The 24,834-nt window shown below is 46.2% G+C and overlaps 2 protein-coding genes across 2 annotated transcripts; one reads left to right on the plus strand and one right to left on the minus strand.

Annotated features, from left to right (window-relative positions):
• Positions 1 to 8,706: 8,706 nt before the first annotated feature.
• On the minus strand, positions 8,707 to 15,243 carry LOC144484150 (uncharacterized). The gene is made up of 2 exons (XM_078202691.1): positions 15,187 to 15,243; positions 8,707 to 9,682 (listed from the first exon to the last, which is right to left on the minus strand). Exons 1-2 carry the CDS (start codon positions 15,217 to 15,219, stop codon positions 8,810 to 8,812), a joined length of 906 nt encoding a protein of 301 aa, XP_078058817.1. The 5' UTR covers positions 15,220 to 15,243; the 3' UTR covers positions 8,707 to 8,809.
• Positions 15,244 to 15,592: 349 nt separating this feature from the next.
• Positions 15,593 to 20,061, plus strand: LOC144484158 (uncharacterized). The gene is made up of 2 exons (XM_078202701.1): positions 15,593 to 15,637; positions 17,392 to 20,061. The coding sequence occupies exon 2, from the start codon at positions 17,742 to 17,744 to the stop codon at positions 18,318 to 18,320; it is 579 nt and encodes a 192-aa protein (XP_078058827.1). The 5' UTR covers positions 15,593 to 15,637; positions 17,392 to 17,741; the 3' UTR covers positions 18,321 to 20,061.
• The last annotated feature ends 4,773 nt before the right edge of the window (positions 20,062 to 24,834 follow it).

Raw genomic sequence — 24,834 nt, forward strand, 5'->3', positions numbered from 1 at the left:
AATACAGATGACAGTAATAAACCCAATCAAAGACATTACCACTGTGTCACCTTCTTCCCTAATTGGAGGAGGGCAGGGAGCTCGGAGGGTTGTGGGGCTGGTGGAGGTTCCAGAGACTGTCTATCATGGAGAAAGTGGCTGCCTCCATGGAGCTTCAAGCACGGCTCTGACTTGCCTCCAAGCAGGTCATGACCATAAACTGTAAACTTCCAGCCCTTGTCCATTGTTACATCCCGAGGACCGGCTCCCCCTCTCTCTGGCTTTGTGCTGATTGTCGATCCGGCTGGGAGCCACTGGGTGGATGAGTGGGTGAAGGAATGTTCAGTGAACATGAAGGGGGTTGTGTCTGTTTCCCCATTTTTGTTCTGTTCACTTTTCCAATATTTATTTATTTTCATTTTTAACCAAAACATATTCAAGTTGTAACACTGAAATCCAGAGGAGTTTAAATCTGTTAAAATCAATCCCATCCTGTCCACAGGAGGACTGGACTGGCCCCAACTTTTTATGGTATCAATAAACACAGATCTTACAAGATGTTTATTGGGGGAATTGTTTTTCTCTGAGACCAGGGACGGTCAAACACTGTCCCAAAGTTCAGATTAGAGCCGTGAGCCTGTGCTATGGGGCCACACACATGGAGCACCGTTCCCAGATGTCCTTTCCCGGATGTCCTTCACCCCTGATATAAATCACCCCACCATTGGTGGCCGTGCCTTCAGCTGCCTGGACCCTAAGCTCTGGAATTTCCTCCCTAAGCCTCTCCACCTTTCCACTTCACTTTCCTGCTTAAACACTCTCCTTATAACCAATCTCTTTGGATCATCTGACCCAATATATCCTTATGTTCTTGTGGAACTGCTTAGGACATTTTATTAAGTGAAAAGCTCCGCATAAATATTAGTTGTTGTTGTAGTTCAGTGAGATCTGATCACTTACTGAGTGAGTGTATCTGTATAAATGTAACTCAGGTGGACACAGTTTGTTAGAACAGACTGAGGGAGAAGGAAGTTTTGAACGAACCACTGGACCTTTTGTTCTAACTTGCTTTTACACCCTGCAGCTAAATGTTTTCCAGACACACTGGCTGCCTACAGAATAAATCTGAAATTTTAAACATCACCCCCCCCCCCTCCACCAACAAGAAAAAAAACAATATAAATACATTGATATCAAGTGCATGGCTCTCATTGCAACATTCTTTTATTCATTTGTGGGACATGGTCATCGTTGGCTGGCCAGCATTTATTGCCCATCCCGAGTTGCCCTTGGTGGGCATTTAAGAAACAACAACATTGCTGTGGCTTTGGTGTCACATGTAGGCCAGACCAGGTAAGGACGGCAGATTTCCTTCCCTAAAGGACATTAGTGAACATACATGCAGATATAGGAATTAGGAGGAGTCGGCCACTTGGCCCCTTGAGTCCGGCCTACCATTCAATAAGATAATGTCTGATCTGATTGTAACCTCAACTCCATATACCCACCTATCCCGATAAATTTTCACCCCCTTATTTATTGTTACGATCCTTGACCAGACCCTGGGATGTGAGGGGAGATCCAGTTAGGGACAATAAACACTTTGATTGAAATAATGGTTGCGATTCAAGACACTTGACAAGTGGCACGGTGGCACAGTGGTTAGCACTGCTGCCTCAGCACCAGGGGTCCAGGTTCGATTCCCGGCGTGGGTGACTGTCTATGTGGAGTTCGCATATTCTCCCTGTGTCTGTGTGGGTTTCCCCCGGGTGCTCCGGTTTTCTCCCACAGCCGAAAGTGTGCTGGTTAGGTGGATTGGCTGTGCTAAATTGCCCCTTAGTGTCAGGGGGACTAGCTAGGGTAAATGCATGGGGTTATGGGTATAGAGCCTGGGTGGGATTGTGGTCGGTGCAGACTCGATGGGCCGAATGGTCTCCTCTAGGGATTCTATGAGTCTAACATGTGAATAAAGGCACAAGATTCCACAGATTCTGGAGCAGGATTGGAGGGGGCACTCCGCTCCCTCTCGGTCCTCCAGCCCCGCCCCTCATTCACTCTAGTTGGTTGGAGGACCAGCCGCTCCCACTTGGTCCTCCAGCTGCTCCCTCTCGGCTCTCCAGCCAACCAGCGAATCCTCTCTTTTCATTGTTGTGGAATCATAACCTGGAGCAAAGGCCCAACTGGGAAAAGGTGATTATTTCTGGATATTTAAAATCAGTAATAAAGTCATTAAAGTTGATTTGTTGTTGTGAGCTGCATAATTTGTTGGGATGAGAGTGAAGGAATGGACCAACAGCCTGAGTCACCAGTTTAAGGTCAGGAGGAGAGAGAGTCAGACTGAATCTGGAGCAATGAGCAGAGAGGGACAGGAGTGTGTGGGACACAGTTACAGATCGGGGGAAGTATATATGGGGGAACTATAAGTATATAAAGAGGAAGAGAATAGCTAAAGTAAATGTTGGTCCTTTAGAGGACGATACTGATGATGGGGAACACAGAGATGGCAGAGACACTAAACCAATATTTTGCCTCTGTCTTCATGGTAGAGAATCATGAAGAATTTCCAAAAACTATCGTTAATGTAGAGGAACTTGGTACAATAACCATCGCTAGGGAGACAGTGTTGAATAAACTAAAAGGATTAAAGGCAGATAAGTCTCTGGGACCTGATGGCCTGCACCCTAGGGTATTAAAGGAGGCGGCAGCAGAAATAGTGGATGCATTAGTTGTGATATTTCAAAATTCCTTGGTTTCTGGTAAGGTCTCGGTGGATTGGAAACATGCTAATGTGATGCCCATATTCAAAAAGGTGAAAAGGGAAACAAAGTAGGAAAGCAAAGGCCAGTTCGCTTGACCTCTGTAATGAGGAAGTTGCTGGAATCAATCGTTAAGGAGGAGATGAATGAGCATTTGGAATGGCAAAGCTCAATCCATTATTGTCAGTCTGGTTTTATGCAGGGTAAGTCATGTTTAACAAACTTGCTTAAATTCTTTGAGGACAGAACCAGCAAGGTGGATAGTGGGGAACCTGTGGATGTGGTATATATAGACTTCCAGAAGTCGTTTGACAAGGTGCCACATAAAAGACTGATCCAGAAGTTGAGATCGCAGGGGATTGGGGGTATTGTACTAGATTGGATTGAGGATTGGCTAACTGACAGAAAGCAGAGGGTCGGGATAAATGGGTCCTTCTCTGGCTGGCAAAATGTAACTAATGGGGTGCTGCAGGGGTCAGTCCTCGGACCTCAACTCTTTACAATCTATATAAATGATCTGCAAGCAGGGACAGAGTGTAACATAGCAAAATTTGCAGATGACACTAAAATAGGTGGGAAAGCAGTCAGTGAAGAGGATGTAAAGATTCCACAGATGGATATAGATAGATTAGGAGAATGGGTGAAAGTTTGGCAGATGAAGTTTAGTGTGGACAGGTGTGAGGTTATCCACTGACAGAAAAAAATGGAAAGGCAAATTATCTAAGTGGAAAGCAGCTTCACTATGTGTCCAGGTAGAGGGATCTGGGTGTCTATTTTCATGAATCACAGAAAGTCGGTCTGCAGGTGCAGCAAGTAATAAAAAAGGCAAATGGGATGTTGGTATTTATTGTAAAGAATCTGGAGTATAAACAGGTGGGGAGGTGGATTTGAGACCAGGGAGAGATCAGCCATGATCTGATTGAATGGCGGAGCAGGCTCGAAGAACTGAATTTGCCGACTTCTGCTCCTAATTCCTTTGTTCCCTTGAAAGCTTCCACAGAAACTAGAATTGTCTGCTCTGAATTTCTGTCCTGTATTTATACTGATAACTTCTGTAAACTCCTTTTACAGGGGGTGAGAGGGAGAGGAGTTACAGACAGAAAAGTCAGAACAAACATCATGTCAAAATCTGAGAGTCACTCGATTCATCAGGAGCTGAATATCATTGATCTTTGAATGTGGAAGGAAAAATGTTTGTCTCTTCTGTCTGTGGGAAAAGATTTCATAAATCTGTGAGACTGGGAAAGCACCGAGCCACACACACACACACACCCGAGGGAGAGTGTTCCAGTGCACTGAGTGTGGAAAGAGCTTTAAACAGTTACACAGCCTGAAACTACATCACATTCACAGAGGGAAGAAACTATACAACATGTTGTGTGTGTGGACGAGGATTTAACTGATCATCCAACCTGGAGAGACATGGTGACACCGACACCACAGAGAAACCGTGGATATGTGGGGACTGTGGGAAAGCATTCACTTGCCCATCCAAACTGGAAACACATCGACGCACCCACACTGGGGAGAGACCCTTCACCTGCTCCATGTGTGGGAAGGATTTCACTCAGTCATCCAACCTGGCATTACATCAGCGTGTTCACACTGGGGAGAGGCCGTTCAGCTGCTCTGTGTGTGGTAAAAGGTTCATTCAGTCATACAATCTAGCGTTAAACCGGCGGGTTCACACTGGGGAGAGGCCATTCACCTGCTCCGTGTGTGGGAAGGGATTCATTAATTCCTCTAACCTAGTGGCACACCAGCGAGTTCACTCCGGGGAGAAACCATTCAGCTGCACTGACTGTGGAATGAGCTTTAGGCTTTCATCCACCTGCTGAAACACCAGCGAGTTCACACTGGGGAGAGGCCATTCAGCTGCACTGACTGTGGAACGAGTTTCAGACACTCAGGCAGTCTCACTGTACACCAGCGAGTTCACACCGGGGAGAGGCCGTTCACCTGCTCCGAGTGTGGGAAGGGATTCACTGATTCATGCCAACTGCTGAGACATGAACGAGTTCACACCGGGGAGAGGCCGTTCACCTGCTCCGAGTGTGGGAAGGGATTAACTGATTCATCTCAGCTGCTGAAACACCAGCGAGTTCACAAGTGAGGGCAGGGATTGGATTCTGCTGTTATTGCTGCTGTTAATGATAACCAGGCCCTTTCATTCTGACAGCTGGAGTTTGTTTATACCCAGTAACTGGGCTGGAGTTTAATATTCTGGATCTAGAGCTGATTGTGCTCCCGGGGCTGCAGTGTCCCTTTAACAACCTCTGTCTGCGACCTTTCCCCATAATTCAGCAACTCGCATCAGAAATTAATTTACAACAAGATTCTGAACTTCTTACTTCAATCCCAAATTGATCTTTGGTACAAACTTTACAATTCAGTGTCTGAGAGGTTCCACTGATTAACATCTCCAATTAAAATGCTGATTAATCCTTGCTGACAATTCTTACTGATCTGCACATTACACCCAGTGACACCTCCATTATCCACCAGAAAGAAGGGGAATGGAAATTGGTGGAGAATCGAGAGTTCCCAAATGTTACCTCTCCCATCTAGTACAGAATTCCCCTCAGCCCGGGAGTGGAGACAAGTTCAATCCAAGTAACGGATTGTAAGAAATTGCTATCTAATAACTTTATAAAATTTTCACAAATTTCTGGATTATAGAAGTAGCTCACTCTCTGTCTTATGAAGAAAGCTTCCATCGCAGCTCTGATAAAGGGTCATCCAGACTCGAAACATCGGCTCTATTTTCTCTCCACAGATACTGTCAGACCAGCTGAAATTTTCCAGCATTTTCTGTTTTTGAAACACAGGACAGGCCTGTTATCTCTGCCAAGGACAATGTCTCTAGACCCTGAAACAAGAGATTTCTAACCCTGATACGATCGGCTCTCATGACCCGTACATAAACCAGCTGCCTGTTTAAAACAGGCTCTTGAGAGCAAAGAGATTTTGTAGTGATCCGTACTGACTTCAGCCCAACACCCGCACTCTGGCTCACACCAGTAAACCATTCAGAGGAGACTGCAGCCACCAGCTACAGAGACCAGCACTCTCTCTGTGTCATCTGTCTGTTTGTCCTCTGGGACTGGTAAACCATTCTCATCTGCCAGTTTGTGGGTTTTTCCTGTTTATTTGGCTTCTGCATCATATTCAAAGTGTTGCTTCTCAATGAAATACTTCAAATCACTTCTGAACTCAACACCCTTTTTGGGTAATCTGTGATTTATAGAAACATAGAAAAACTACAGCACAAAACAGGCCCTTCGGCCCCACAAGTTGTGCCGAACATATCCCTACCTTTTCGGCCGACCTATAACCCTCCATCCTATTAAGTCCCATGTACTCATCCAGGAGTCTCTTAAAAGACCCTATTGAGTTTGCCTCCACCACCACTGACGGCAGCCGATTCCACTCGCCCACCACCCTCTGTGTGAAAAACTTCCCCCTAACATTTCCCCTGTACCTACCCCCCAGCACCTTAAACCTGTGTCCTCTCGTAGCAGCCATTTCCACCCTGGGAAAAAGCCTCTGAGAGTCCACCCACTGCTAACCACTGTGCTACCGTGCCGCCGTGTACAAGTTGTACAAGACATTGGTGAGGCCACACTTGGAATACTGTGTGCAATTCTGGTCACCCTATTCTAGAAAGGATATTAAACCCTCTGCAAATCCCCTGACACTAGGGTCAATTTAGCATGGCCAATCAACCTAACCCGCACATCTATGGACTGTGGAAGGAAACCAGAGCACCCAGAGGAAACCCACACAGACACGGGGAGAATGTGCAAACTCCACACAGACAGTGACCCGAGGCCAGAATTGAACCCGGGTCCCTGGGGCTGCGAGGCAGCAGTGCTAACCACTGTGCCACCATGCAGTGGGACCAACATTCGTGTTTTAACTAACATCACCATGGATTGATCAGTTGGACTGATTGCTGTTTGTGGAATCCTACTGTGTGCAAACTGACTGCTGGGATCAACAACAACTTGTATTTATAGAACACGTTTAATGTAATAAAACATCCCAAGGTGCTTCAGAGGAATTTTGTAACAAAATACTGAGTCATACTGGGAGTCAGTGAATTGAGAGGAAAGATTCCAGACAGCGGTTCTTCGAGGTCCACTACAGGCCCAACAGCTCAATCAGCTCTAGTCTCAGCTCAGGAGAGCTCGACAACCCCACATACTGTCCAAAGCTTGACAGGAGTGGGAGATTTTAATGAGAATCTTTAATCAGGAGGGAGGGAATGGAGGGACAGAGAGGTTTAGGGAGGGAATCTCAGAACTTCACACCAGGACACAGACATTAATGATGGAGTAATTAAAATCAGAGATGTTCAAGAGGCCAGAATGAGAAGAGCACAGATATCTCAGAGGGTGTGTTATTGGAGATTAGAGATTGGGAAGGACAGGCCATGGTGGGATTTGAAAACAAGGATGCAAATGTTAAAATCAATGCATTACCTCATGTGGACCCGATGTAGTTCAGTGAGCACAGGATGTGATGGTGAACAGCACACGGGCAGCAGAGTTTTGGATAATCACAAGTGTGGGGAGGCGATGGGCTCGTGGTATTGTCGCTAGACTATTGTCAATGTTCTGGGGACCCGGGTTCGAATCCTGCCACTGCAGGTGGTGGAAATTGAATTCAATAAAAAAAATCTGGAATTAAGAATCTACTGATGACCATGAAACTATTGTCGATTGTTGGAAAAACCCATCTGGTTCACTAAAGTCCTTTAGGAAAGGAAATCTGCTGTCCTTACCTGGTCTGGCCTACATGTGACTCCAGACCCACAGCAATGTTGGCTGACCCTCAACTGCCCTCCAGGGCCAATTAGGGATGGAGAATTATTGCTGGGCAGCCAGTGATGCCCACGGTCCACAAATGAATAAAAAAGACATGTTTAATGTGGGGGTGGGGTGAGTGAGAGAGGCTGGTCAGGAATGGATTGGAATCATCCAGTTTAAGGGTAACACGGGTATGGATGAGGGTTTCAGCAGCAGGTGGGGTGGAGACAGGCGACATTATGGAGATTGAAATATCTGGGATCAGTGATGGGGTGGAAATGTGGTCAGAAACTCATCTTGACATCAAATCTGGCACGGAGATTGTGAAGAATGTGGTTCAGCCTCAGACAGTTCCCAGGGAGAGGGATGGACTCAGTAGTTAGGGAATTGTAGTGGTGACTGGTCTTCCCAATTTTTAACTGGAAGGAATTTCTGCTCATCCAGTAGTGTATGTGGGATAAGCAGTTTGTTAATTTAGTAACAGTGGAGGAATGGAGGGGGATGGGGGTGAGGTCGAGCTGGGTGGTGTCAGTGTACAGGTGAAAACCAACACAGTGCTTTTGGATGATGTCACCTAGTGGCAGCATGGAGATGGGAAATAGGAGGGGCCAAGGGTAGATCCTCGGGGGACAGCGAGTTCAGGGGCTTTGGAGAGGAAAAGGAGGTTGGAGAGGAGGTCAAAGATTGTTTTTTCAGAGTGTGTGGTGACAATGGATTTAAAGGTGAGAAGGCGAGGACTAGAAGAGAATGAGAACTGTAAAGAGTATTGATTAATATGGAGGAGGTGAATGGTCAACAGCTTCGTAGGAATAAGGTCAATGGAACATAGTGGGGGATGGGGAGGGGGAATGTCATGGACAAGCTGAGTCTGACAGGACATAAGGGAGAGATGGGAGGGAAACTGGAAAAAGATGCGAGTTCCAGACTTAGTGGAGGACAGTTTGGCCGAGTGTGAGAGAGAAGCAGCAGAGGCAGCTGATCAGATTGCCTCAATCTTAGTGACAAAAAGCTCTTTGGCTCCTCACACTTGTTGTTGGAGGTGAGGATGGAGAAGACAGGGAGAGGGTGAGAATTTTAAAAGGAACTAACTTGTAACAGCTATTAAAAAGATTCAGCACAGTGTACTTTACACAAACTATTTTTTCAATGCAAAAATATTAGCCCCTGTAACTGGGCTGGAGTTTAGAAATAGGAGCAGAAACAGACCCCAATGAACACGGTTCAGTCCTGGATGTGATTAACAGCAAAATCCAGTCACTGTAGTTACACATGAAGTTGCTGGTGTCTCAGCAGGTAGGATGACCGAGTGAATCCCTTTCCACATTCGGAGCAGGTGAATGGTCTTTTCTTGGTGTGAGTGCGCTGGTGTACAGTGAGTTCAGATGACTGCCTGAACCCAGTCCCACAGCTGGAGCACCTGAACGGTCTCTCGTCAGAGTGACATCGCTGATGGCAAATCAGATCCCAGCGTCTTTTATAACATTTCCCACAGTCCAGACATTGGAAAGGTCTCTCGTCAGAGTGAACTCGCTGATGGCACATCAGATCCTCAGAACCTTTAAAGCCCTTCCCACATTCCTGACATTTAAATGGTCTCTTGTCTGCGTGAACTCGCTGATGTCTCAACATGTTGGATGAATCAGTGAATCCTTTCCCACACTTGGGGCAGGTGAATGGTTTCTCCAAAGCGTGAACTCGCTGGTGCTTCAACTGGTTGGATAAATCATTGAATCCTTTCCCACACACAGTACAGCTGAATGGCCTCTCCCCAGTGTGAACTCGCCGGTGTCTCAGCAGGCTGGATAAATCACTGAATCCCTTCCCACACTCGGAGCAAGTGAAAGGTTTCTCAGCGTTAGTGCGTTGATGAATTTCCAGCTCAGATGGGGAACAAAATGACTCCTTCCAAGTGTGAAGACATTTATGTTGCGACAAGCCTGATGATCGACTGAAGCCTCGTCCACACACAGAACAGGTGTATGGTTTCTCCCCACTCTGAACGGTGCTTTTTCCTTCCATGTTCAATACTCGATGATATTCAGTTACAATAACTTGGGCAACTTTGTCAGATCCTGATGTGATGTTTGGTTTCCCGTCTCCCGAATACAAACCTTCCCCTTTGAAGACCCTATAAAACTGATTTAAAACAGAAAAGAGTGAGTGAGAGAGAACCCACAAAAACAGGTTGTGAAATGGAGCTGAATGAATGCAGTAATTTGTGGGGCCGGCACTGGGAAAGAGTGACCATAAAAACTGCTGGATTGTCATATAAAACACAACTGACTCACTGATGTTCTTCAGGGAAGGGAAGCTGCCACACGGTCTGGGTCTTCACAAGACTCTGTCCTCTTTGAGGCGAGGAAAGTGAGAGAGGATTTGGGAGCAGAACAGAGGAGAGGGATTTTATATTTGTACAAATAAATCAGGATTTTAACAGATTCTCCTAAGACCAGGATATCCACACTAACTCCCTGTTGCGCCTTGATTTTCGTCATTGTCAACAGTCCCTCGATTTGAGGATGATATTTATCATCATAGAATCCCCACAGTGCAGGAGGAGGCCATTCGACCCATTGAGTCGACACTGACTCTCTGACAGAGTACTTTACCCAGGCCCTCTTGCCCACCCAAGACATTGGTAAGGCCCACACTTGGAATACTGTGTACAGTTCTGGTCATCCTATTATAGAAAGGATATTATTAAACTAGGAAGAATGCAGAAGAGATTTACTCGGATGCTAACGGGACTTGGTGGTTTAAGTTATAAGGAGAAGCTGGGTAGACTGGGACTTTTTTCTCTGGAACGTAGGAAGCTGAAGAGCGATCTTATAGAGGTCTATAAAATAATGAGGGGCATAGATCAGCTAGATCGATAATATCTTTTCCTGAAGGTAGGGGAATCTAAAACGAGAGGGCACAGGCTAAAGGTGAGAGGGGAGAGATGCAAAAGGGTCCAACTTATAGAAACCCTACATTGCAGAAAGAGGCCATTTGGCCCATCGAGTCTGCACCGACCACAATCCCACCCAGGCCCTACCCCCCATATCCCTACATATTTACCCGCTAATCCCTCTAACCTATGCATTTCAGGACACGAAGGGGCAATTTTAGCATGGCCAATCAACCTAACCCGCACATCTTTGGACGGTGCAATTGCAATTTTTTCACGTTGAGGGTGGTGAGTGTCTGGAACTAGCTGCCAGAGGTAGTAGTAGAGGCGGGTACAATTTTGTTTTTTAAAAAGCGTTTAGACAGTTACATGGGTAAGATGGGTATAGAGGGATATGGGCCAAATAAATGCAGGCAATTGGGACTAGCTTAGGGGTTTAAAAAAAAAGGGCGGCATGGACAAATTGGGCCGAAGGGCCTGTTTCCATGCTGTAAACCTCTATGACCTATCCCCGTAGCCTCACAGATTTATCTTAGCCAAGTCCCCTTATCTCCACATCTTGGGAAACTAAGGGGAAATTTATCATGGTCAATCCACCTAACCTGCACATCTTTGGACTGTGGGGGGGAAACTGGAGCACCCGGAGGAAACCCACGCAGATGCGAGGAGAACATATAAACTCCACAGAATTTCACAGTAACTTAATTACAGTGTTAAAGTAAGCTTACTTGTGACACTAATAAATAAATTAACTTAAGGCACCCAAGCCTGGCACTGTGAGGCAGAAGTGCTAACCACTGTGCCACCATGTCGATCGTGTCTACTTAGGGTTGTGAGTTTCACCATGGCTCTTCATGTGACTGAACAAACCCACAGATCTATAAATACTTAGCCAAAAAGATGTCTAGGTTAACTGGATTCGCCATTCTAAATTTCCCCTTAGCGTCCAAAGATGTGGAGGTTAGGGGGATTGGTGGGGTTACGGGGATAGAGCGGGCGTAAAATGCTCTGTTGGAGAGAGAGTGGCACAGTTGGTTAGCACTGCTGGCTCACAGTGCCAGGGACCCGGGTTCGATTCCCAGCTTGGGTCACTGAGTGGAGTTTGTACATTCTCCCGGTGTCTGTGTGGGTTTCCTCTGGGTGCTCCGGTTTCTTCCTACAATCCAATGATGTCCGGATTAGGTGGATTAGCCATGCTAAATTGTCCCTTACTGTCAGGGGGACTAGCCAGGGTAAATGTATGGGATTATGGGGATAGGTCCTTGATGGGATTGTAGTTGGTGCAGACTCGATGGCCAAATGGCCTCCTTCTGCTCTGTGGGAATTCTATGATGCCAGGACGTTCCATGAGGGAGTGGGATTCGGAGAGCAGGATTTGCTTCCTTTTCTTTCCGGCTCTGCCACCGCTCTGTCTGATCAAGAAGACAGTGGGACTCAGAGAACAAAGAACAAAGAAAATTACAGCACAGAAACAGGCCCTTTGGCCCTCCAAGCCTGCACCAACCATGCTGCCCAACTGAAGTAAAACCCCTTATCCTTCTGGGGATCATATCCCTCTATTCCCATCCTATTCATGTATTTATCCAGATGCCCCTTAAAACTCACTATCGTATCTGCTTCCATTACCTCCCCCGGCAGCAGGTTCCAGGCACCCACCACCCTCTGTAAAAACCTTGCATCGTACATCTCCTTTAAACTTTGCCCCTCACACCTTAAACCTGTGCCCCCCAGTATTTGACTCTTCCACCCTGAGTAAAAGCTTCTGACTATCCACTCTGTCCATGCCCCTCAATCTTGCAGACTTCTATCAGGTCGCTCCTCAACCTCTGTCATTCCATTGAGAACAAAACCAAGTTTCTCCAACCTCTCCTCATAGCTAATGCCCTCCACACCAGGCAACATCCTGGTAAATCTTTTCTGTACCCTCTCCAAAACCTCCACATCCTTCTGGTAGTGTGGTGGCCAGAATTGAACACTATATTCCAAGTGTGGCCTAACTAAGGTTCTGTAAAGCTGCAACATGACTTGCCAATTTTTAAACTCAATGCCCCGGCTGATGAAGACATACGCATGCCGCATGTCTTCTTGACTACCTTCTCCACCTGTGTTGCCACTTTCAGTGACCTGTGTACCTGTACACCCAGATCCCTCTGCCTATCAATACTCTTAAGGGTTCTGCCATTTGCTGTATATTTCCTATCTTTATTAAACTTTCCAAAATGCATTGCCTCACATTTGTCCGGATTAAACTCCTTCTGCCATCTGTCCGCCCAAGTCTCCAACTGATCTATATCCTGCTGTATCCTCTGATGGTCCTCATCGCTATCCGCAAATCCACTAACCTTTGTGTCATCTGCAAACTTACTAATCAAACCAGTCACATTTTCTTCGAAATCATATTATATATATATATATATTACGAACAGCAAAAGGTCCCAGCACTGATCCCTGAGGAACGCCACTTGTCACAGCCCTCCATTCAGAAACGCACCCTTCCACTGCTACCCTCTGTCATCTATGACCGAGTAAGAAGTCTCACAACACCAGGTTAAAGTCCAACAGGTTTATTTGGTAGCAAATACCATAAGCTTTCGGAGCAGAGCTCCTTCGTCAGATGGAGTGGATATCTGTTCTCAAACAGGGCACAGACACAGAAATCAAATTACAGAATACTGATTAGAATGCAAATCTCTACAGCCAGCCAGGTCTTAAATGTACAGACAATGTGGGTGGAGGGAGCATTCAACACAGGTTAAAGAGATGTGTATTGTCTCCAGACAGAACGGCTTGTGAAATTCTGCAAGTCCAGGAGGCAAGCTGTGGGGGTTACTGATAATGTGACATAAATCCAACATCCTGGTTTAGGCCGTCCTCATGTGTGCGGAACTTGGCTATCTCAAACTATCTACACACCCTTTCCGGATTCATCATCCACCAAGTCCTTCTCTTTGGTGAATACTGACACAAAGTACTCATTTAATACCTCGCCCATTTCCTCTGGCTCCACACATAGATTCCCTCCCATGTCCTTGAGTGGGCCAACCCTCTCCCTGGCGACCCTCTTGCTCTTTATATATGTATAAAAAGGCTTGGAATTTTCCTTAATCCTGCTGGCCAATGATTTTTCATGACCCCTTTTATCCCTCCTTACTCCTTGCTTAAGTTTCTTTCTAATTTCCTTGTATTCCACACTTGCTTCGTGTGTTCCCAGCTTCCTAGCCTTGACAAATGCTTCCTTTTTCTCTTTGACTGGGCTCACAATATCGCTCGTTATCCAAGGGTCCCAAAACTTGCCATATTTATCCTTCATCCTTACAGGGTTTATGCAGTTTGATGGACAAGTTGTCTCCATTCTGAACAATGGGGAACAAGCTCCTCTCACCGAAGCTCAGGAGCAGCCGTGTGTATTATCTACAAGATGTACTGCAAGAATTCACCAAAGGTCCTTAGACAGCACCTTCCAAACACACAACCACTTCCATCTAAAAGGACAAAGGCAACAGAGGCATGGGAACACCACCAGCTGCAAACTCCCCTCCAAGTCACTCACCATCCTGACTTGGAAATATATCGCCGTTCCTTCGCAGTCGCTGGGACAAAATGCTGGAATTCCCTCCCTACCAGCAGGGTGGATGTACCTGCACCACATGGACTGCAGTGGGTTCAGGTCCCATACGTCATAAAAGCAGCCGCTCCTGCGCCCTGCTGCCCCCAACAAACATGGCGATCGCGCTGCTGCACATTGCCCCTTCCAAACCACACAACCCTGCCATAGCAACCTCTGCAAGACGTGCCGGATCATCGACACAGATGCCATCATCTCACGTGAGAACACCATCCACCAGGTACACGGTACATACTCTTGCAACTCGGCCAACGTTGTCTACCTGGTACGCTGCAAGAAAGGATGTCCCGAGGCATGGTACATTGGGGAAACTATGCAGACGCTGCGACAACGGATGAATGAACACCGCTCGACAATCACCAGGCAAGACTGTTCTCTTCCTGTTGGGGAGCACTTCAGCGGTCACGGGCATTCGGCCTCTGATATTCGGGTAAGCGTTCTCCAAGGCGGCCTTCGTGACACACGACAGCGCAGAGTCGCTGAGCAGAAACTGATAGCCAAGTTCCGCACACACAAGGACGGCCTCAACCGGGATATTGGGTTTATGTCACACTATTTGTAACTCCCACAGTTGCGTGGACCTGCAGAGTTTCACTGGCTGTCTTGTCTGGAGACAATACACATCTTTTTAGCCTGTCTTGATGCTCTCTCCACTCCCATCGTTTTGTTTCTTAAAGACTGGATTAGTTGTAAGTATTCGCATTCCAACCATTATTCATGTAAATTGAGTCTGTGTCTTTATAAGTTCTGTTTGTGAACAGAATTCCCACTCACCTGAAGAAGGGGCTTAGAGCCTCGAAAGCTTGTGTGGCTTTTGCTACCAAATAAACCTGTTGGACTTTAACCTGGTGTTGTTAAACTTCTTACTGTGTTTACCCCAGTCCAACGCCGGCATCTCCACATCATGCCTTCCAAAGATGCCAGCCGCACATGCGCACTGATAGACATTGCCACCGACAGATTGGCGGCCGTCAGCCCAGGCCCAACGCGACAAGTTGCGCCTCCAATTTGGTACCAACAGGGCGCCCGGGAAGATATTTTCCGGGGTTTGAGTTTGAACAACATGTTTACGAAACCTCTCCACCCACCCGCCACATTCACCTCTCTCCGCGCGCCGCTCTCTACCTTGACGTGATCTCGGCTCCGAGTTAAAACCATCCGTCCGCCGCCATTACTCACACTGCGCATGCGTCAGACCCCTCCCCTATTCACTCTGGTTGGAAGACCAGCCGCTCCCGCTCGGTCCTCCAGCCCCGCCCCCTTTTCCTATTGGTCCGGAGCTGCCGTCAATCAGTCCCTGGGCATTGTGACGTTGAGCATGCGCAGTGCGGCTCATGTCCAGGGACAGGCGCTTGTTTGTCTGATCTTCAGGCGGGAAGGAGGCGGATAAGCGGAGGCAGCGTTAGGGGCAGTGGGTGGGAGGGGAGGCTCCACACACCCAGTGGAGGCTTCAACACCCCCAATAAGGAACTAGCGGCACCGCCTCAACACCCAACACAACGGCAGCTGCAGCGCTTTCTCCCGGGGCCTGGCCCCACTGGACAAATGTGGCTTCAGGAAGGAAATGCAGCAATGGGTTTGATTTGATTTATTATTGTCACATGTATTGGGATACAGTGAAAAGTATTGTTTCTTGCGCGGTATACAGACAAATCATACTGTTCATAGAGTACATAGGGGAGTAGGAAAGGAGAGAGTGCAGAATATAGTGTTACAGTTATAGAAAGGGTGAAGAGAAAAATCAGCTTAATATGAGGTAGGTCCATTCAAAAGGAGGAGGCTTTGGAGAGGGTACAGAATAGATGTACCAGGATGTTGCCTGGTATGGAGGGCATTAGTTATGAGGAGAGGTTGGAGAAACTTGGTTTGTTCTCACTGGAACGACGGAGGTTGAGGGGAGACCTGACAGAAGTTTACAAGATTATGAGGGGCATGGACAGAGTGGATAGTCAGAAGCTTTTTTCCAGGATGGAAGAATCAATTACTGGGGAGGGCACAGGTTTAAGGTGTGAGGGGCAAGGTTTAAAGGAGAGGCAAGTTTTTTACACAGAGGGCGGTGGGTGCCTGGAACTTGCTGCCGGGGGAGATAGTGGAAGCAGATACGATAGTGACTTTTAAGGGGCATCTTGACAAATACATGAATTGGATGGGAATGGAGGGATATGATCCCCGGAAGGGTAGGGGGTTTTAGTTCAGTCGGGCAGCATGGTCGCTGCAGGCTTGAAAGGTCGAAGGGCCTGTTTCTGTGCTGTAGTTTTCTTTGTTCTTTGTTTGTCAAAGTCCGATGGCAGCAGCAGGGAAGAAGCTGTTCTTGAGTCGGTTGGTTTGTGACCTCAGACTTTTGTCTCTTTTTCCCGATGGAAGAAGATAGAAAAGAGAATATCCAGGATACGTGGGGTCCTTGATTATGCTGGCTGCTTTTCTGAGGCAATAGGAAATGTAGACAGTGCCAATGGATAAGAGGCTGATTTGCGTGATGGACTGGGCCACATTCACACCCCTTGTAGTTTTTTGCACTCTTGGTCAGAGCAGCAGCAACACCAAATTGTGATACAATTGGATGGGATGCTTTCTGTGGTGTCCCTGTAAAGATTGGTGAGAGTTGGAGCTGACATGTCGACATGTCGAATTTCCTTCGCCTCTTGAGAAAGTAGAGGCGTTGGTGGGCTTTCTTAACTAAAGCAGCAGTTTCGAGGGACCAGGACAGGTTGTTGTGATCTGAACACCTAGAAACTTGAAGCTCTCAACCATTTCCACTTCATCACTGTTGATGTAGACAGGGCATGTCTTCCACTACATTGCCTGAAATTTTGTATATATTCCAGTGATAGTTGGAAGAAGTCCATGCTGACTCTCTGTACATCAATCCACTCAGTCCCATTTCCTCTCCATAACTCTGTTCCTTTTTTAATTCCTTCACACCTGTCTGATTCATTTTTCAAATCATTGATTATTTCTGATTCCACCATGCACAGAAGCAGTGAGATCAGGTCGTGACCACTCGTGAATAAAATTGTTCCTCACATCTCCTTTCTGTTGCTGATCAAATAATATATTTAGTATTGTGGACATTGGCTAGCAGCCTGCATGAAGATTTTCAGGTCTCTTTGTACTGGACAGGAGCATGGGTCTGTCAATCAGCCTGAATCAGCACCTTCAGGAGAATTGGGAGGGTGTGTATTAGGTACAGCAGTATGACAATGGGGGGAGAGTGTGTGGGATGGAGATTTACAACTTTAGGGAATGAGAAAGCAAAAATATTCCATGGAAACTAGAATTGTCTGTTTTGAATTTCAGTCCGATACTTACACTGATAACTTCTATAAACAGGATATTAGAAGGAGAGAATTTACAGACTGAAATCTCACACCAAACGTCACAACAAGATGTTACAAAGTCACTGGATTCATCAGGACCTGAATATAATTGCCGTTTGAATGTATGAGAAGAAATGTTTGTTTATTCTGTCTGTGGGAAAAGATTTCAAACATCAGTGTGATTGGACAAGAATGGAGACCCCACACACCTGAGTGAGAGTGTTCCAGTGAACTGACTGTGGAAAGAGCTTTAACCAGTAACACAGCCTGAAAAACATCACCCCATTCACAGCGAGGAGAAACTGTACATGTGTTCTGTACTTGGATGTGGAATCGGCTGATTATCAAAAGGACACTGGCACCATGGAGAAACCATGGAAGTGTGGGGACTGTGGGAAGGGATTCCAGTGCCCATCTGCACTGGACACACATCGACGAGTTCATTCTGGGGAGAGGCCGTTCACCTGCTCTGTGTGTGGGAAGGGATTCAGTATATCAACCACCCTGCTGAGACACCAGCGAGTTCACTCTGGGGAGAGGCCGTTCACCTGCTCCGTGTGTGGGAAAGGATTCACTCAGTTATCCAGCCTGCTGACACATCAGCGAGTTCACACCGGGGAGAGACCTTTCACCTGCTCAGACTGTGGGAAAGGATTCAGTGATCGTTCCACCCTGTGGAGGCACCAGCGAGTTCACTCTGGAGAGAGGCCATTCCCTTGCTGTGTGTGTGGGAAGAGATTCAGTCATTCATCCACCCTGCAGACACACCGTGTCACTCACACGAATGAGAGACCGTTTAAATGCTCAGACTGTGGGCGTAGCTTCAAAAGCTCTCAGACTCTGATGGGCCACCAGCGCATTCACACTGAGGACAGACCGTTCAGCTGCTCTTACTGCGTGAAGAGATTTAGAACATCATCCCAACTGCTAACACACCAGTGAGTTCACACTGGGGAGACACCCTTCACCTGCTCTGTGTGCGGGAAGGGTTTCAGTCATTCATCCACCCTGTTGGCACACCAGCGAGTTCATACTGGGGAGAGGCCATTCACTTGCTCTGACTGTGGGAAGGGATTCACTCAGATCTCCAATCTGCTCACACACCAGCGAGTTCACACTGGGGAGAGGTCGTTCAGCTGCTCCGAGTGTGGGAATAGATTTAAACGGTCGTCCCACTTGCTGAGACACCAGCGAATTCACAAGTGATGACAGGAGTTGGATTCTGTTGTTATTGCTGCTGTTAATCACACCCAGGACTAAACCTTGTTCATTCTGACAGTTGCTGAAGTGAGAGGGTCGGAGGGTTTCTTTCTGCTGGACTGACCGACCTCACGGCTTTGCTGCCAGTGGGTCGATGCTCTTTGAATTTGGGAGTGCACGTTTTACTGAGATGATCCACAAACACGAGGTAGATCTAAAATAAATACAATTGTCTCTGTTCCATTGAGTCTACAGCACAGGGCCAGGCCAGTCGGCTCAATTGGTCTGTGTCAGTATTTATGCTCCACATGAGCCTCCACCCACCCCTCTTCATCTCCCCCCATCAGCATATCCTTCTATTCCTTTCTCCCTCATGTATGTATCTATCTTCCTCTTCAATGTATTCATGCTGTTCACCTCAACCACTCACTGGTAGCAAGTTCCACATTCGCGTCACCTTCCTCATCTCTGGAACCATTGTGGTAAATCTCCTCTCGACGCTCTCAAGGACCCTCACATCCTTCCTAAAGTGTGGTGACCAGAACTGGGCTCAGTATTCTGTTGTGGCCTCACCAGAGCTTTAGAAACTATCAGAATAACTTCCCTGCTTTTGTTCTCAATTCCCCGATTTCTGAAACCCAAGATCCAAAATGCTCCAAACAAGAATATCAGACCTTTTTGCTTAACATAAAAAGCATTTTAACAACATTCTTAAAATGGCTAAATAAGATTTTGTCCAATGAAGGAAGGAGTTGTTGGCACAAAAAGAAGCCATTTTGAACTTGCTCTCTCCAAAAGAGAATCCAGAATGTTTGAGTCTGGGAAGTGGAGTTAAAAATGAAGCTGCAGCTACAACAGAGCAAGAAGAAGACATTTCAATGTGGAATTGACTGGAATATTCTCTCTGGATTTAAACAATGGAGGAGCTACAAATATGGAAGAAAGTGAAGTTCAAAATGTGAACTCTGAACAGACTGTTTTCAGAATTGGAAATCCACAACTGAACAGCAATGAGGACTGTCCTCTTGCAGAAGAAACTATAATTATTAAAAAGTACGATAATTATTGAAAGAAGAAAACTTTCAGAAAACACTCCAAGCAGTAATTTCCATCTTCAGTGGACTGAGATTCCTGGACATGGAACCCAGCAGTGTGCTGTTACCAAGCTGGACTTGTGAATGTGAAGTGGACAATGGAGGGATTATTACGTCTATTGCAGGTTATAAGATAGTTAAACACAGGAAAACATTGGACTTAGGAACAGGAGTTGGCCATTTGGCCCTTCGAGCCTGCTCCACAATTCGATTAGATCATGGCTGTTGTTAAGATATACAGCATGTTGTATATTGTAATATTCTAAATGGGATATTATAGAGTGATACATTTCCATTTCTTCCAGGGAATATGTTGTGAAGATCTAGTTTAATAAGTCATGTGTTTCAGAAATATTAATTTTGGATTTTTATAAAAAATGTAACAACTGGAAAACCTGGGTTGAGAATCTGATAAAAACACCCGAAGGGAATTTGCAGTCACAAGGTGTGGCCCATGTTGGTTTGAGAAGTCAAAGCGAGAAGGATAACACGGCAGCTGGGCTCTTTTAGCTGGAGACATTGGGTCTGACAATTTTTTTCCTGTCTTTGTTAGAGAGGGGAATTTTTCACGCAGACCTCAAGAAAAAAGGTTTGGTTCTGAAACTAAAAGTTAATTAATTTAAACATCTTTTGGACATTCCTACTGGTCTGTTACCGTAAGGATAAGTGATTCAGGGTGGTCTTGGTTGGAATTCTGGGTGTTTTTCACAGAAAGCAGGCAATCTGCAGTTAGCTTGGGAGCTGTGGGACCGGGAGCTGTGAACCAGCTGTGGGAGCGGGGGCTGTGAACCAGCTGTGGGACCGGGAGCTCTGAACCAGCTGTGGGACCGGGAGCTGTGAACCAGCTGTGGGACCGGGAGCTGTGAACCAGCTGTGGGAGCGGGAGCTGTTAACCAGCTGTGGGACCGGGAGCTGTGAACCAGCTGTGGGACCGGGAGCTGTGAACCAGCTGTGGGACCGGGAGCTGTGAACCAGCTGTGGGACCGGGAGCTGTGAACCAGCTGTGGGACTGGGAGCTGTGAACCAGCTGCGGGAGCTGTGAACCAGCTGTGGGAACAGGAGCCGAGGAGGTCATTAGGAACCATGGGTGTTTCCAATGTTTAAATCCCTCAGCAAGAAGGCAGTGAAGCCCATGCTTGGATTGAGGAGTCCATGTTTTGAGTCAATTTTGAAATCTCAAAGGAAAGTTGGAGAGTTGTTTTGCCGAAAGCTAATAGAAGGATCCTCATGAAATCTTGGAGCCTGGAGAATAGCTGGAATACTGAGGAGAATTAAAGTGAATGCTGGGAGCTTTGACATACCTTTGGGATTGTCCCAGGAACAGAAGTGAATGTACATTCAAGATATTAAGTATAAGGGCATTCTTGTCCAGGAGTAAGGGTTTAAAAAGTACAAAAAACTGAAAAATGCTGCAAAATCTCAGCAGGTCTGGCAGCATCTGTAGAGAGTGAAAACAGAGTTCATGTTTTGAGTCAGAACTGAGTTTACAGAATAAATCTTTACAAAATATAATTCATCGAGCTGGTTTTTAATATTCCTTTTATATTCAGTAAAGTTTGATTTTGTTTAAAAACCTGGAATCTTGTGATGGGTGTTTGGATTTCTCACTGAACGTTAATGTTCTCGACCCGAATTATAACACACACAATATGGTCTTTATTTGTACAAAGTATTACATTATAAGACACCCCTCATCGAGGATCTACAATAATTTCTTAGCTTGAGCACCAGTGAAACAATCAGATAATAAATGAATAAAAATTGTACTAATTGTCATCCCTTCTAAATCAGGAGGACTATCCCCAGCACAGAGGGTCATTTGGAATTTTTCCCACAGACCAATTAACAGGGATTATACTCTCAAACCATCTGAAGTGAACTCTTTACATGAATTGTCCAGGCCAGTGCAGTTACCAACTTGCAGTTTGGCTGATCAGCTAAGATTTTCTGCAGCATTTCAGCGATCACCGAGTGATTCCTTTCACAGAGTCCATCACTGAAACGAATTTCAGCTGCCGTGTTCCTGACCAGAATGTTCATGTTTTCACACACGTCTCAAAACTCATCATTCAGAAACTGAGCTGGTGCCACAGCTCCAGCCCCAAGGGCCAAGGGAAGGTTCACTGTTGGGATATGATGGCATCCTCCAATAATTTTTATACATTGTACACTTTGCACTGGTCTCTTGTATGAGTCTCGTATACTCTTCATCAACTGCTCCTGCATCTTGAAGCAGGACTTTTAATCTTTGGCAAGGAGTGTGAACAAATTGTCTGTGTAGTTTTAATATAATTTGCATCTTTCCCCTTCTGATTTTTATCAAAGCTTTCATTATTCCTTCTCAAACATTCAGATTGGAAACGTCAGGTATTTTTAAGCATTCTCTGTTACCACGTTATAATCCTGACCGCCTTATGGTGGAGGAGGAAACTGGTTCCAATCTTTACTTGGTATAGATTTATTCACAGAGTGAAACATTACAGGTATATAACTCCTAATAACATTCCATGCTCTGTCAGTAAGTGTCTCTATGTGCTCATGTAAACATCCAATCAATGTCCACTGCTTGTATATATTTAACCCCAAATTATACAATTAACACCCACAGTCAGAGTATTTAAAAGGTCTCTAATCGGTGTGACTGCCATAATGTCTCAGCAGGTTGGATGACTCAGTGAATCCTTTCCTACACTCCGAGCAGGTGAACAGCCTCTCTCCTCCATGTGAACTTGCTTGTGTTTCCGCAGGCTGGAAGGATCAGCAAATCCCACTCATACCAGTGAGAGACCCTTTAAATGCTCTGACTGTGGGACTGGTTTCAAAAGCTCTCGGGATCTGATGTCCCACCAGCGCATTCACACCGGGGAGAGACCGTTCAGCTGCTCTCACTGCCCAAAGAGGTTTAGAAGGTCATCCCACTTGCTGTCACACCAGCGCATTCACACTGAGGAGGGACTGTTTAGCTGCCCTCACTGCACAAAGCAGTTTCAAACATCATCCAATCTGCTGAGACACCAGCAAGTTCACACTGGGGAGAGACCGTTCACCTGCTCCGAGTGTGGGAACAGATTCACTCGGTTATCCAGCCTGCAGAGATACAACGTCACTCACAACAGCGAGAGACCCTTTAAATGCTCTGACTGTGGGAGCGGATTCAAAAGGTCTCAGGATCTGATGGATCACCAGCGCACTCACACTGTGGAGAGACCGTTCAGCTGCTCTCACTGCACAAAGAGATTTAGAAGATCATCCCACCTGCGGAATCACCAGCGAGTTCACACGAGGGAGCGGCCATTCACCTGCTCAGTGTGTGGGAGGGGATGCAGTGATTTATCCAGTCTGCAGAGTCACAAAGTCAATCACAGCAATCAGCAACCCTTTAAATGCTCTGACTGTGGGAGTGGCTTCAAAAGGTCTCAGTATCTGGTGTCCCACCAGCGCATTCACACTGAGGACAGACCGTTCAGCTGCTCTCACTGCACAAAGAGCTTCAGAACTTCATCAAACCTGCGGAAACATGAGCGAGTTCACACCGGAGCGAAACCGTTCACATGCTCTCTGTGTGGGAAGGGATTCAGTGATTCATCCTGTCTTGCTCGCTATCACAGGGATTCTTTTTACTGTGTGATTCCCGTCCGAAATGCCGGAAAAAACTCATCAGCTCAATTAATGCTTCATGAGAAACGAGAATAACTGAAATCAGAACCATTATGGAAATGTTCAAATGTGACCGGGGACCTTCCACGTGTGAGTTCACCCCGGGGAGAGGCCATTCACCTGCTCGACGTGTGGGAAAGGATTTAGTGATTCATCCCTCCTGTTGAGCCACCAGCGAATTCACAAGTGATTACTGGGGTTGGATTCTGCTGTTATTGCTGCTGTTGATCACATCCAGAACTGAACCATGTTCATTTTGACAGTTGGTGAAGTGGGAGGGTCGGAGGGTTTCTTTCTGCTGGACTGGCTGGTCTCACACCTTTGCTTCCAGTGGGCTGATGCTCTTTGAGCCTGGGAGAGCACATTTCCACTGAAATGATCCACAAAAGCTGATGAAGGACATTTATTTTATCCTGGATAGTAAAGAGTGCTTTTCCTATGACTAAGGTAGATTTAAAATAAATACAGAAAGAACTGAAAAAACGCAGCAGGTCTGGCAGCATCTGTGGAGAGAGAAACAGAGATAATGTTTCACGTCCAATGTAACTCTACTTCAGAACGAAAGAGAGGGAGAAATGTGATGGGTTTGATGCTGCTGAGAAAGGGGGGAGGGGCAGGTAGAACAAAAGGGAAAGTCAGGGATTGGTTAGAGGGCGGGTGAGATTAAATGACAAAAATGTCCTGGAACAAAAGGCAAATGGAGAGGTAATTGTTGTAATAAAGAAACAATCAGAGTTTTAACAACAGCAGGTTAAAGTCCAACAGGAACCTGGTGTTGTTAAAACTCTTATGGTGTTTACCCCAGTCCAATGCCGGCATCTCCACATCGTAAAGAAACAAAGCATTGGCCCAGAGTAAGTGTTAATGGCAGAATAAAGGACAGCTCTGTCTGGAAGCAAAAAAACATGAAAACAAGATGCAGACTGACACTCAGCAAATAAAAAACAAATCAAAATGTAGGAGAGAGTTCAGGGTGTGAAGTTGTTGAACTCAATGTTGAATCCAGAAGGCTGTAAAGTGCCTCATCGGAAGATGAGGGGCTGTTCGTCCAGCTTGAGTTGGGCTTCTCCGGAACATTGCAGCAGGCCGAGGACAGAAATGTGAGCGTGAGAGCAAGGTGGTGAATTCTAATGGCAAGCGGAAGGTCAGGGTCATGCTTGTGGGCTGAGCGGAGGTGTTCCACAAAGAGGGCAGGGAACAGGCTACAGATGAATTAAAGAGAAACCATATTTGTGTCCAGAACATTGTGAACATCCTTTTACTCTGGTTGTCTTTGATCCTCAAGTCATTTTCTGTTTGTTTTAACCATGTTCTGTTTCATTAATAAACTTTTATCAGTAAATGTTCCTCCAGTTTGCATTGGAGTGCCTCCTGTTACCATTGTTTATTGCCCCTTCCGTCACGTTACAGATGATCAAGAGTAGACTGGTAGTTATTGGCGGTGTTGGATTTGATCTGAGTTTTGGAAAGCGGGCAATCTTGGGCATATTGTACCATTGGCGGTT

Source organism: Mustelus asterias, unplaced genomic scaffold (assembly GCF_964213995.1).
Source record: "Mustelus asterias unplaced genomic scaffold, sMusAst1.hap1.1 HAP1_SCAFFOLD_94, whole genome shotgun sequence".
NCBI classification, from domain to species: Eukaryota; Metazoa; Chordata; class Chondrichthyes; order Carcharhiniformes; family Triakidae; genus Mustelus; species Mustelus asterias.

Coding starts and splice junctions, on each gene's coding strand:
- LOC144484150 (XM_078202691.1), bottom strand. CDS start 15,219: ATGGTTTTAACTCGGAGCCGAGATCACGTCAAG. Junction 9,683..15,186: donor GGAGCCGAGATCACGTCAAG/GTAGAGAGCGGC, acceptor GTTTTAAATCAG/TTTTATAGGGTCTTCAAAGG.
- LOC144484158 (XM_078202701.1), top strand. CDS start 17,742: ATGGAGAAACCATGGAAGTGTGGGGACTGTGGGAAGGGATTCCAGTGC.